We start from the raw sequence: 14,235 nt of genomic DNA, 5'->3' as shown, positions 1-14,235 counted from the left end.
TTTCAAATAAAAGTGACTCCAAAATGACACAATACATTATTTACCATTCAGTTCCTACTGGGCAAGACATTATCCGAAACACAACCAAAACAAACTGCAAATGCTTCCAACAAGAGTTTGTAGAGTCACAAGCTTGACGTAGTCATTGCGTGCTAGGAATATGGGACCAAATACTCAATGACTACTTTAATATACTATAATTTCATTGTTCCAAATAAAACTTATTCAAAATGGGGGTCTAGATACATGAAGTGATATCTAAACAGTAAAACAGATATATATGAAACATTTGATCTCATATCCAAAATTCTGGAGTATAGGGCCAAATGTACACATTTTTGCTTATCTGCAGCACAATGTTATTCAATATAAATCACCAACCTTCTGGGTAAAGCAGGCTATTAAGAAACAGATCCCTATACTATAAATTGGTGATTAGGCTGAAATTAGTAGGACCATAGTTAATAGAAAAATCTATTAAAAGATGCCCAAAGTCTTGCTGATTAAATGCATAGGGTCGAATGTATTACAATACCTTGACTATTATGCATCTATTCGTTACAATGTATTATTATTATTATTATTATCTGTTGTTACATTGGTGGAGTTCGTTTTGCATGGCCCGGTGCCCCGGGTGGGTGGCTATTTCACTTAAGGACCAATGGAATGATTAACAACTCCGCTAAACAGGGGCACCAGGCCACGCAAAACGAACAGAACAATGTGTCTATCAGTTGTTACAATGCATCGCCATCAACTCACAGCCAATCCCCTAAAACCAAACCGTACTTATTTCAATAATGATACGTTTGAACCAATCAGCTTATGGTGGGCGTGGAGAGGTCCTCTCGCCGGCTAAATTCATTCCTCGTCGAGCACAATGGTTCTATTATACTAGAATGGCGACTGCTGTTTTCGGTCGTCAATGTACAACAGGCAGTAATACTGCAAAATCACACAAAGAACACCTGCGAAAAGGTAAGGATTCACGACGGAGACAGGCGGCTCTTTTGTTCCTCAACAACATATCTTTAGACGGAAGGCCTTTGTATCATCTCAGCAATGGAAACCACGGTCAAAGGGAGGCCGCCGAGCTCCGAAATCGAGAAGCCACCGGGGCACAGGCGACTGGACACCCTCTTTTCTCATCGAGTATCTACGGAACCGTCTCCCTTGTGGCACCGTCCTTGGCCGGTGGCGCTGCTCCTACTGTGGCGGGGATCAGTGGACTGAGCCCAGTCCCTCCTAATTTGGGCATGTCTACAGACACGGGCTCAAGTACTGCTGTGCGGTGCAGTGAGGTGTTTTTTGAGGGTGTTGACCCCATGGTTCCACCAGATACCCCTCTGTGCCCCACCTCTGGACCTCAGACATTCAATCCAAGTGCCAAATCATCATTTGTGCTCCAGACTCAGAATTCCGTTCCGGGAGATACACAAAGGTGGGAAATATTATCTAGCTACTACGTTTGTATTATAGGGTGGTAAACAATAAGGGATTAATCTGTCATAATAACCATCAGTCACGACTAGGTGTTACTCACTCTGCTTTTGTATTCATTGTAACCAACATTGGCTGTTTCAAAGTTTGACAGAATAGGCCTGATTTATAAATGTGGTCTATTTACTTCCGCATATCTCATTTCAATATAGAAATCTACGGTAACTCAAATGGCCACAGACTAGACCTTACGTCGAAATTGTAGTTATTTAAATCTATTTCTCAAAACAATCATTAGAACGTCTTAATTGTCAGCTGCCACATTGAAAAAAATCTTATTTCCCTGTCAGTCCTTTAAAAAAAAACCTCTGCAGCTACATTTGTCGCTGCAGAGGAACGCTCAACTCTGTTCTAGTATAAAGGCGGAGTAGAGTTTTGATTCAATAAGTTGTGCAACACTTGTAGCTGAGGAACGCTTAGCTCCTTTTAGCAAAGCTAGTATCTTACACACTAGCATTGCTAGGAATTAGCTTGTATAAAAAAAGATGATAGCCCGTCAAAGGCGAGAGGTTAAATACAATTCAATTTCAATATACTCCGAGTCTGCCCTGCAGATTGTCCATAGGGTTGGTCCTCATGCAGGGGGAAATTGGTCGCGCGATTTACTAGCAACACCCTTTACCATCGGTCGATATGTACAAATGTCAATTCTGAAAACGCTTACCTGTACCCGTTTTATGTACTACCGCGTTTCTTCCGCGGGATCCGAAATTCACACGTTTTAATAAACCCTTATCAAATACAACCACCGACATTTTCCTAATTTGTGTTGCTCAACTCAGCGCGAATGCGCATGTGCCAATTGTATCTTGGCTTACATCAAGGACGCTACGTGAGCAACACAAATGTGAGAAAAAGTAGGTATTGTTTAGGTTTTTATAAAATAAATAGGAATTTTAGCACAGCGCGGAAGGACCACAGTTGTACAGGACAAACATACGTACTGTAGGCCTACAGGTAAGCGTTTTCAGGGTTGAACTTTTTTCAAGTCTTGACTGCTGGTAACTCAATGTTGTTACTAGCAAATCGGCGCCCAGTTATAAACACTCAACCCTGCCTTGATATAAGAGAACAGTTGGACGATCGCTTAGCTGCTTATAGCAACGCTAGTATTTACACACTGGGGTTGCTGGAAATTGGCTTGCAAAAAAACGGAATAGTCCGCCAGAAGTTAAAATATTCTGTCCATTGTCTGTATAGTTGGTCCTTATGCAGAGGGAAATTTGAGGAAAAAACACAATGGAACTTAAAATGAAACTTTCCACACCTGGGTCTGTTGTAGACCTATGAAGTTCCTCTCCTTACTCGTGTCAAAATAAAAGTCCCCTACAAGTTCTTGCTTTTTTTGTGCAGGTATGGCGCACGTGCTGGACTTTTATTTTGACATGAGGTTATCAGAGAGGAAGTAGGTCTGAAAAGATACCCATGTTTGAGAAATCTGTTTAATTTTTGTTCTATTAGATTTTTTTTCTTCTCAATTTCCCCCTGCATAAGGACCAACCCTATGGGCAATCGGCAGGGCAGACTCGGGAGTAGGTTGAAATGGAATTTTATTTAACTTCTCGCTTCTGAGGACTATTCGTTTTTTACAAGCTAATTCCTAGCAATGCTAGTGTGTAAGATACTGTAATGAAACAGGCAGGGAGCAGGTCTCGAACCCTCAACCTTCTAGCCCGAGGTCCGGCGCGCTATCGACTGTGCCGCAAAAGCATGCTCGAGCGGCAGAGTCGATTTCCGCGCTTATAAACCCAGGGTCGTTACACTACTCCCTCCTTTCAAAGAGCGCGTCCTCGCGCTAGCTTGCGACTTTACGTCTTACAGGAACGCGCTCACCGGCCAAGCACACGCACTGTCGTGGATGCGAGGTCCGATCACTTCCGACACCAGTGTAATGAAACAGGCAGGGAGCAGGTCTCGAACCCTCGACCTCCTAGCCCGAGGTCCGGCGCGCTATCGACTGTGCCGCAAAAGCATGCTCGAGCGGCAGAGTCGATTTCCGCGCTTATAAACCCAGGGTCGTTACACTACTAACAATCAAATTGTATTGGTCACATACGGATATTTAGCAGATGTTTCTAAAAACAGCTAAGCATTCCTCAGCTACAAGTGCTGCACAACTCATCACTAAATTAAACTACAGTTTCATACAATTATCTGATAGTTCTTACATATTTAGTTGATATTGGTTTGTTTATTTTAACATTCTTTGTAATGCTGTGCTTTGTGTAAACATTACATTAATTGTTGTCAGACCTTCTGTGTTATCTCACCTTCTCCTCCTGCCACCACATCTGTCTTGCTCTGCATCTTACCTCTCCGTCATTCTCTTTTGAACATGTTTAGAAAAACAAACATATAACTTCAACTCCCTCTCACACAACATTGTGATTTTGGCATTATTATTCAGACATGTCATGTAAATTAATCTTTAAGGTCTTCCTTAGTTTATTATTTCAAGAAAATGGTTCATTCTTCCTCCATATTTGTTTACCTCCATATTCTAAAACTCACTGACAAATTATATGGTACTGTTGCGACCTGTTGGTCCAGACATTAGACATTACTAATGTTGACGTTTAATTGACAATTATGTGTTCTCCATTTTGTCTTAGATCACGGAATCATTCGGGCTCTCCAAAACCTGCAAGGGTGGGCAAGAAGGTCCACTTTATCAAGAATATGAGGCAGTACGACACAAGAGGCAGCAGGTGAGTTTAAGTAGTAGATGAGGGGGTGCAGGAGATGTGTGGAGTAAACTGTGTATTCTAATGAAGTGAACAACCAAAACAAAATGTATAAAGCATTCTTCTATAGGCTCAACAAGTGGTATCAAAAAAGTAATTCTAAATGGCATTTTAGTGATCCATGACATACAGGAAATTAATTGCATTCATAAGCATAGCCTTTATAGAGAAGAGGGAAGAAGATAACAGAACGACTGTGTGGATTGCAACAGTGCATTTAATCAAATCAAAACACCAAAAAGGTGTCCAGTGAAATTATAACCCTCCCTGGCATTAACAGTAAAATACCCCTTATGTAAGATGGGACTGAACTATCACGCTCAAGCTGCACTCAACCTATTCTCACTCTGTTTAACTTAGTCTCTTACTCAATGTGTTTTTTATGAATGAGGAACCTGGGTGAGGCCTATAGGGCTACAGCCTAGTCAGGTTGTCTTAGAAAGAAAAGTTTCCCTGGATACACAAAGATAAGACACACATTTTTCTAAACTTATCTGTTTCAACAAGGCAAACCGTTTTAGAAGCCCTCTCATTTTTCCCTACCTGAAAATTACTTAACCATAGACAATATCACGTCCATAGTCGTTTTTGCATGTTTTCCTGAACTTAGTGCAAAATGCAAATACAGTATCACACGTTGCTGGCATGTTGTAAGATGTTTTGCAATAACCAGAGCCATGTATATAGAGAGATGGGACATTGAGGTTTCTGTATCATGATGCATTTACGTGGCACTGCAGCCATGTTGGCGCACAATTAACATTACATGCGGAATATAATGTCTAGAAAGAGCATTATGGTGCATTTACATGACACTTAAAAATTAAATGGCAGTCCTGTTAGCGCTCCAGTAAAGATGGTATCCGCAGTAGGGGAAACTGCGCCACTGACCACCCAACAGCCGTAGTTATGCTTTCTGTTTTGTTAACAAAGCAGAGCTGGGAGCGGCGCGGATTTGGTAAAAAAAAAAGTTAAAAAGTGAATTGCATATGCTGCTGTTCTATTGCGTGTGCAATGATGTCCGAGGGGGAAACAAATGTGTTCGTTGTTTGCAGTAACTTCTTGGTTGTTGTAATATTGCAAACGGACTGTACCATGGAATCGGTACATCAAAAATCTATTCCCAACTATTTTGCAATCTGTATGGCACAGTTGTCAACATCCTGGTCCTCAAATGAAACTGGTATACATTCCTATTTATGCTATTTTTATTCCTCCGCCAGTTTTGATCGTTTATATTGGGCAGACAGACCAGTTCCCTACCGCCTCCCGCTGCCACCCGCCTCCTCCATTTTTGGGGCAATGCTGTAATCAATTGGTTGTACTCTTGGATTGAGCAGACCTTCCTGTACAATTCTGATAACTCCATGAAGGACATAACTCTACCATTACAATATCATTTAAGAACAAAATACCCTTTTCAAACATCTTTCCCATAAATACAGGTATTTTATCAACCAGCACATTTGAGTTCAGCCATAATATTTGTTGTAATATTTGTTCTATCTTTCCAGGGGGATGAAATTGAAATTGTAGCCAGTTCTGCAATGCTTGTTTGAAAAAGACAGATACTTTAAAAAAAAGTATCATTTTCAATTAATCGAAAATGAGACATGGCAATCTGCACAAAGGCAAAAAGGCAGTTTTTAAACAATGGATGAGCTTCTCTTATTAATCTACTTGAGAACCATTTAGGGTTCAAATAAAACTTTTGAATGAGTGAAGCTTTTAGAGAGTTTAGTGCTTTTATATTTAATAATCTCAACCCACCCTATTCATTATATAGGTATGCTAATTTTATTTTGTCTGGTTTAGCGTCCCAGATAAAGCAAAATATTTTTTGCTCATATGATTTGAAAAACGAATCATCAGGAGTAGGCAGCGCCATAATTAAGTGAGTAAACTGAGATATGACTAAGGAGTTAATCAGGGCAATTTTTCCATAAATAGACCGGTATTTACCTCTCCATGGTTGCAGGATCTTGTCTATTTTTACAAGTTTTCTATTGAAATTCATTTTGGAGAGCTTATTTATATATTTTGTGATATGAATACCGAGTATGTCTACTTCACCATCAGCCCATTTTATAGGTAAGCTGCAAGGTAATGTAAAAGTTGTATTTTTGAAGAGTCCGATATGTAATATTGTACACTTATCATAATTAGGTTTTAGTCCAGAGAGTACAGAAAAGTTATCTTTAATGAGACATTGCAGGGATCTAGCTTGCGGACTTAACATAAAACTTGAGTCATCGGCATACATGGACACCTTTGTTTTTAAGCCTTGGATTTCTAATCCTCTAATGTTATTGGATCTGATTTTAATAGCTAGCGTTTCAATGGCCATAACGAATAGATATGGTGACAGCGGACACCCTTGTTTAACTCCTCTTGACAATTCAAAACTCTCTGAGAAGTAGCCGTTATTTACTATTTTACACCTGGGGTTGCTATACATAATTTTTTACCATGAGACTTGATATTGAGATCAGGTGCATTGTTTCCATTGATCATCCTTGAGATGTTTTTACAACTTGATTGGAGTCCACCTGTGGTAAATTCAATTGATGGACATGATTTGGAAAGGCACACAGCTGTCAATATAAGGTCCCACAGTTGACAGTGCATGTCAGAGCAAAAAACATGCTATGAGGTCAAAGGAATTGTTCGTAGAACTCCGAGACAGGATTTTGTCAGGGGACAGATCTGGGGAAGGGTAACAAAACAATTCTACAGCATTGAATGGCCCCAAGAACCGTGGCCTCCATCATTCTTAAATGGAAGAAGTTTAGAACCACCAAGACTCTTCCTAGAGCTGGCCGCCCGGCCAAACTAAGCAATCGGGGGAGAAGGGCCTTGGTCAGTGAGGTGACCAAGAACCGCATGGTCACTCTGACAGACCTCCAGAGTTCCTCTGTGGAGAAGGGAGAATCTTCCAGAAGGACAAACATCTCTGCAGCACTCCACCAATCAGGTCTTTATGGTAGAGTTACCAGACAAAAGCCACTCCTCAGTAAAAGACATATGACAGTTCGCTTGGAGTTTGCCAAAAGGCACCTGAAGGACTCTCAGACCATGAAAAACATCTCATCGATGATCAATGGAAACAGGAGGCACCTGAGCTCATTTTCGAGTCTCATAGTAGGGTCTGAATACTTATGTAGGGTCTGAATACTTATGTAAGGTATTTCTGTTTTTTGGTTTTAATAAATTTGCAAATATTTCTAAACCTGTTTTCGCTTTGTCATTATGGGGTATTGTGTGTAGATTGCTGAGGAAATTGTTTTATTTAATCCATTTAATAATAAGGCTGTAACGTAACATTGTTTTGAAAAGTCAAGGGGTCTGAATACTTTCCGAAAGCACTGTACACATTGTACTAATAAGTGCATTACTAATGCTGTAGTTAACTGTAGTTTGGGTCGTTCTTGAATTGCGGTGGCATTTGGGCACTACATTAAAAAATGTAATTAAAGGCTTTCCATTCTAAATCAACTAATATGCTTTTTCTTTTTACATTAGGATAACGTGCCACCAGTAGGAGTAGTAACACCAATGAGACATTTTTGGTTATTCAGGATTTTCTTAACCGTAGGCCAGATACTCAAATCTAAGGTCATTAACCCTTTAAAAATGTATTTAAGTGATATGGTTAGGGCTGCCATACAGTATGTACCTTTTTGGGCGACCCGACCCGTTTAGTAGTATGTGACTGTAGCTGTTGTTTGTGTAGACTGACACTGCGGATGTTCTGTGTGCCTGTACTTGCTATCTGTGTCCTGCAGGATCATGATGATTTGTGCCAAGCGGTCTCTATGTGCTGCTTTCTCAGTGCTGCCCTATGGAGAGCGTATTCACCTCAGGTACAGACACATAGCCCTAACCAACTAGAGCCCACCTCTATCCCTCTGTCTCACTATATGACCCAGCCATCCTCTCGTGTGTCCTGAATCGCCATCAGGAAAGGTTTTGTGTTATGATGATCACAGGTTTTAATGTGGAGCTGCATAATAATTATATAATGTATGCCATTTAGCAGACACTTTTATCCAAGTGACTTAGTCATGCATTCATACATTTTATGATGCATGATGGTGACATGAGTAGATTCTCTTTCTGCACACCCAGTGACCCAAAGTTGGAGGCGCACAAACTACAGCTGTCCTCTGGGGTGGCATCTGACCTGTTCCCTGGCCTGGAGGGCCTGGGGGTGGAGCTGGGTGCATATGGAAAGGTAAGGTTCCACTGGAGAGTAACTGCACACTGTCTGTGCTTTGTTCGTAAACGTCTCTCTTTCCTCATCAGACGGTATCGTACGCCCAGTTCCTTTTCCCCACTAATGCCCTGGTCAGACCGAAGAGCAGTGGAGCACTAGAGCCCAGCACAACACAGACCCCCCTGTCATGTAACCAATGCAATGGCCAGAAGAACTACACCACCCCGTCTCGACTCAACAGCACCATAGGACAGGACCTGAGTACGCTCCACTTCACTAGAATACAGGTTACATGTACTCTCTCTTTAGCAAATTGTTTTTGCAAGTATTACTGTCTTCTCATTTAATATCATTTTTACAGATATAGAAGACCTGGCAGACTATGATCCCTACCTACTCAGTGACCCTCAGTGGCCTTGCGGGAGACACAAGAGAGTTCTTATATTCTCATCATATGTGGTAAGCATTCATATAACATTATACATGTTACATACACCTCACCACATTACTTTGTGACTAGACAATACATCACACGACACACTGCAGTCTAGAATGCTCTGATTTTGTTCAGTAGCACCATTATGAACTTAAAACAATCCATATCGTAAGGGATTTTATGACAAGTAAACTTTACTGCACATCGTAAACAGCATCATAATGCAATCTCTATGAATAGGATGAAAGCAAAGTTCTCATATTTATCTTGTTCCCTGTCTTCCAGACGACTGTTATTGAGTATGTGAAGCCGTCGGACCTGAAGAAAGACATGAATGAGACGTTCAAGGAGAAGTTCCCCTATATTAAACTGACCCTCAGCAAGATAAGAAGGTGCACGGTGCATGAACACGTTGTGCATTTTTGTCTACTGTCTGTTTCAATCTCAAAGTCACATTTGTATCTTTGTCTCCAAATCATGCATTTACATATGCAAATCCTGCATATCTGCCTACCATACACACCCATGTGTAACCTCCCTCCTGTTTGACAGCCTGAAGTGGGAGATACGCGCGGTGGGAGAGGAGTGCAGTTTGCAGCCGGTCACAGTGGCTATGGCATTTGTGTACTTTGAGAAACTGGTGCTGCAGGGCCGCCTGAACAAGCAGAATAGGAAGTTGGTGTCTGCAGCCTGCGTCCTACTGGCAGCCAAGATCAGCAGTGACCTGAAGAAGCAGGAGGTCCGACAGCTGATTGACGTAAGTGAAGTCGTTTTTTTACATGTACAGTTGAAGTCGGAAGTTTACATACACTTAGGTTGGAGTCATTAACTAGTTTTTCAACTACTCCACAAATGTCTTGTTAACAAACTATAGTTTTGGCACGTCAGTTAGGACATCTACTTTGTGCATGACACAAGTAATTTTTCCAACAATTGTTTAGACAGATTATTTCACTTATAATTCACTGTATCACAATTCCAGTGGGTCAGAAGTTTACATACACTAAGTTGACTGTGCCTTTAAACAGCTTGGAAAATTACAGAAAATTATGTCATGGCTTTAGAAGCTTCTGATAGGTTAATTGACATCATTTGAGATAATTGGAGGTGTACCTGTGGATGTATTTCAAGGCCTACCTTCAAACTCAGTGCCTCTTTGCTTGACATCATGGGAAAATTAAAAGAAATCAGCCAAGACCTCAGAGAAAAAATTGTAGACCTCCACAAGTCTGGTTGATCCTTGGGTGCAATTTCCAAACACCTGAAGGTACCACGTTCATCTGTATTAACACCATGAGACCACGCAGTCGTCATACCACTCAGGAAGGAGACGCGTTCTGTCTCCTAGAGATGAACGTACTTTGGTGCGAAAAGTGCAAATCAATCCCAGAATAACAGCAAAGGACCTTGTGAAGATGCTGGAGGAAACGGGTACAAAAGTATCTATAGCCACAGTGAAACGAGTCCTATATCGACATAACCTGAAAGGCCGCTCAGCAAGGAAGAAGCCATTGCTCCAAAACCGCCATTAAAAAAGCCTGACTACGGTTTGCAACTGAACATGGGGACAAAGATTGTACTTTTTGGAGAAATGCCCTCTGGTCTGATGAAACAAAAATAGAATTGTTTGGCTATATTGACCCTCGTTATGTTTGGAGGAAAAAGGGGGAGGATTGCATGCCGAAGAACACCATCCCAACCGTGAAGCACGGGGGTGGCAGCATCATGTTGTGGGGGTGCTTTGCTGCAGGTGGGACTGGTACGCTTCACAAAATAGATGGCTTCATGAGGAAGGAAAATTGTGTGGATATATTGAAGCAACATCTCAAGACATCAGTCAGAAAGTTAAAGCTTGGTCGCAAATGGGTCTTCCAAAAGGACAATGACCCCAAGCATACTTCCAAAGTTGTGGCAAAATGGCTTAAGGACAACAAAGTCAAGGTATTGGAGTGGCCATCACCAAGCCCTGACCTCAATCCTATAGAGAATTTGTGGGCAGAACTGAAAAAGCGTGTGCGCGCAAGGAGGCCTACAAACCTGACTCAGCTACACCAGCTCTATCAGGAGGAATGGGCCAAAATTCACCCAACTTATTGTGGGAAGCTTTTGGAAGGCTACCCAAAACGTTTGACCCAAGTTAAACAATTTAAAGGCAATGCTACCAAATAACAAATTGAGTGTATGTAAACTTCTGACCCACTGGTAATGTGATGAAAGAAATCAAAGCTGAAATAAATCATTCTCTCTACTATTCTGATAATTCACATTCTTAAAATAAAGTGGTGATCTTAACTGACCTAAGACAGGGAATTTTGACTATGATTAAATGTCAGGAATTGTGAAACTGAGTTTAAATGTATTTGGCTAAGGTGTATGTAAACTTCCGACTTAAACTGTACATATTGGTCATTTAGCAGACGCTCTTATCCAGAGCAACTTACAATCAAGTAGCACTCCTAACATGCAATTATATTATTCAACCTACCCATTTAAGCATTGCATACATTTTTTAAGAATTGAAAATACAGTACCTTGTGTGTTTAAAATGTATGGATAATTTTGCTCACGTCAGGATCACTTGAATGAATTGAATTGTTATGGTGATCAGAGCATTGGGCAGTATTGTAGGAGGTTGTCTTCTCGTTCTTAGCCCCCCTTCTCTTTCTCTCTCCATGGTTGAGCAGAAGCTGGAGGAGCGTTTTCGTATAAACAGCCGGGAGTTGATTCCATTGGAATTCCCTGTCCTGGTTGCCTTGGAAATGGGGCTCTACCTCCCTGACAGCAAGGTCATGCCGCACTACCGCAGGCTGGTGCAGCAGGGCTAAGCTGGAGCTTGGAGGTGGCCCGGAGAACTGGCCTGTGCCAGTTTTGATATTTAAGTCCTGATGATATTGATTGGAAATGCTGATCCTGGATCAGCACCTTGAGAGATGCACCTTCTGCCCTAGAATCTGTTCAGGTGTAGCAGGCCAGCCCAGCCTACATGCTCCTTATAAAAATAAATATAACTGTTTAGGTACTCTATTTATTTGATTGAATGCAATCCAATATCTTGATAACTTGATATGATAATATCTTGGTAATAGAATGAAGGATTTTAAAGAATATTTTCTGCAAAGCTGTTGGACTGTTTTTTTTGTTTTTTTCATGTTTTGATTCTTGTTGGGTCAGCTTGTACTGAACTTCTTTCTGGGTGGTATATGGCATTCTGATATTTTTTTCATAGAAGGGTTCAAAACCATGTTTATTTGTACAAACAGTACACCTTAAATATTTGCTAAGAAATTGCTAAAAAACTGAGTGTAGGATGGCAACCTGATGGGGGTGTCTGTAAGAACACACAGAGGACTTTTACTATTCTCTAGTTTATCTCTTTCAGTCCTAAAGGCATTGGTGCTCGGATGAGTGGCAATGATGGGTTACATGTGATCAGATGACAGATGTAGATGGTTTTAGTTGTCAGTACACGCATCTGTTTGTGTCCATTGTACTGGTTTGGTTGCTTGTGAGAAGAGGGCTAACGACTGCAGCTGAGAGCACAGGTGGTTGTTATGGAGGTTATGCATGCTGCTTGATGGAGGTGTGTGGCGACTAATGGGGGGCAGGCTAGGCCATGGTGAGTTACATTTTTTGTTGTTGATTTCTATAATAAAAAATGCTTTATTGAAGAGATGATAGTGTTGGAAAGTCGGAAGGGGTTATATTTGTCCTATTTCACACATTGGGCCGGATTTGAGCCCATACCCACTCTGGCATACATGTGTGCCGGGTCAGCGGCTGTAACCGCAGGACCACACAGGCCACCGAAGTATGAGTTTTTACATTTGGCCTGCATCTATAAGCAGCCAAAAGGCATCTCCCGAGGGTTGACTTGTTGTTCAAAGGTTTAGTTATTATTATTATTTTTTAAATCAATAAACCAGATTAAGACTTGCAGTGCATTCAAAACGCATGACAGCGCTCTGTTTTAGATGTCACAGATCACGTTAAAGGTGGTGATTGTTCCTTCTAATCCTCTGTACGTTCATTTCGAGCTGTGGGAAGAAGTCTTAACTTAAACTCTATTTAAAGGATGTGTCTGATAAGGTCCGCATAATGTGATGTTGATGGTTGCCATATCAGTTTGAAATAATTTAGCCGCCCTGAAGTATTTCCCCGCCCAAAGGTACAGAAATGTTATTTTTTTTAATGTGTAAATGGTGCCTGGTATTGGTATCTTTGCTCATTGTAGCTTGTGTTGATCTTACTATTTATTCACTCACTTTGAAAATGACACATCAGTCATTGGACTTAAAAGGCCTCAAATGTGATTGAAATGACACTCTGGCCAGCCCAGAACTCTCATCCTCACAAACTATACTGTAGAACCATCAGCGTTTCAGTTTTTATTGTATAATTCGTTTAAAACTTGGCTTATAAGGTATTTTATTACCCTTTTCTTGAGTTGGAGTCTCAACAGTTTTGATCATGTCAGTACTGTAGCTAGCAATCAGTCTAATTGTGTAGACTTTAAATCACCACTGTGCAATCAACTGCCTCTTTGATGTTGGCGTTATCAATCTTCTATTACACAAATTACTTTTCTGCTGTGAATGGTTTTGTTAAGTTGCATGGTTAATGTTCAATCAAACCTCATATCAGTACCTGGTTGGTATTGTATATCAACACTCAGGTATAGGATTTGCAATAAGTATTCTTACCATATTCTTCAAAGTGCTGGATCATCCACAAGCCAGTTGTCATATTTTTTTTTAGCTCTCAGGAAATATCTTTGAATTAAAGCTTTTTTTCCCCGCTGATCATTCTGGGATCATGGGATTTATCAAACAGAAAAACTCTGGAATGAGAGCAGGTAGAAACCAGTTATTTGTGTGTCCTAAAAAGTGAATTTATTTACAGTATTGTGTGTTTCTCTTCATTTGCGTTGTATTATGCCACTTGACAAAACCGTAAGTGCCTAAAACCACCATGAGTTGAATGATGTATCAGTCCTATCCAGATATTATTCCCTCTTGTATTTCACTCTTATTGCTGTTGGGGTGTTGTTTCACCGTACCTGTGAATATCATGGAAAATTGGACTGCATAATGTGAAGCTCATTGTTCTGTGAGTGATCTTGGAAAAAACATTTTGTACAGTAATGTGCAGATGTCTGCTGTGGTGTGACTGGATGTCTTTGTTTTGCAAATGTATGCTTAAAAAATTACCTCATGTAATTTGTTTAGAATGTGAAATGGTAGAACTTCTGAAAATGTTGTGCTCATGGATGGTGTCAATTTTGTAAAAGTATATATATTTTTTAAATCAGAAAATATATTTAAACATTATCTAACCATTAA

The 14,235-nt window shown here is 40.6% G+C and overlaps 1 protein-coding gene and 1 long non-coding RNA gene across 3 annotated transcripts in view; one reads left to right on the top strand and one right to left on the bottom strand.

The window, feature by feature from the left end:
• Positions 1-2,280, bottom strand: part of LOC120059239 — a 7,180-nt gene extending 4,900 nt beyond the window's left edge. Inside the window, exon 1 of the long non-coding RNA XR_005478134.1 lies at positions 2,165-2,280. This is a non-coding gene — a long non-coding RNA (uncharacterized LOC120059239). The remainder of the gene's footprint in view (positions 1-2,164) is intronic.
• On the top strand, positions 894-14,235 carry LOC120059238 (CDK5 and ABL1 enzyme substrate 2-like). 2 transcript variants are annotated; one of them, XM_039008130.1, is made up of 9 exons: positions 894-1,441; positions 4,113-4,208; positions 8,030-8,107; positions 8,373-8,478; positions 8,550-8,721; positions 8,822-8,919; positions 9,182-9,288; positions 9,449-9,653; positions 11,581-14,235. In XM_039008130.1, the coding sequence occupies exons 1-9, from the start codon at positions 900-902 to the stop codon at positions 11,719-11,721; spliced, it is 1,545 nt and encodes a 514-aa protein (XP_038864058.1). In that variant the 5' UTR covers positions 894-899; the 3' UTR covers positions 11,722-14,235. The 2 variants fall into 2 exon arrangements, with proteins under 2 accessions (XP_038864058.1, XP_038864059.1); XM_039008131.1 differs by lacking the exon at positions 894-1,441 and adding an exon at positions 2,303-2,457.

Source organism: Salvelinus namaycush, chromosome 14, assembly GCF_016432855.1.
Source record: "Salvelinus namaycush isolate Seneca chromosome 14, SaNama_1.0, whole genome shotgun sequence".
In the NCBI taxonomy this organism is placed as follows: Eukaryota; Metazoa; Chordata; class Actinopteri; order Salmoniformes; family Salmonidae; genus Salvelinus; species Salvelinus namaycush.
This window is presented reverse-complemented; position numbering and strand designations above follow the sequence as displayed.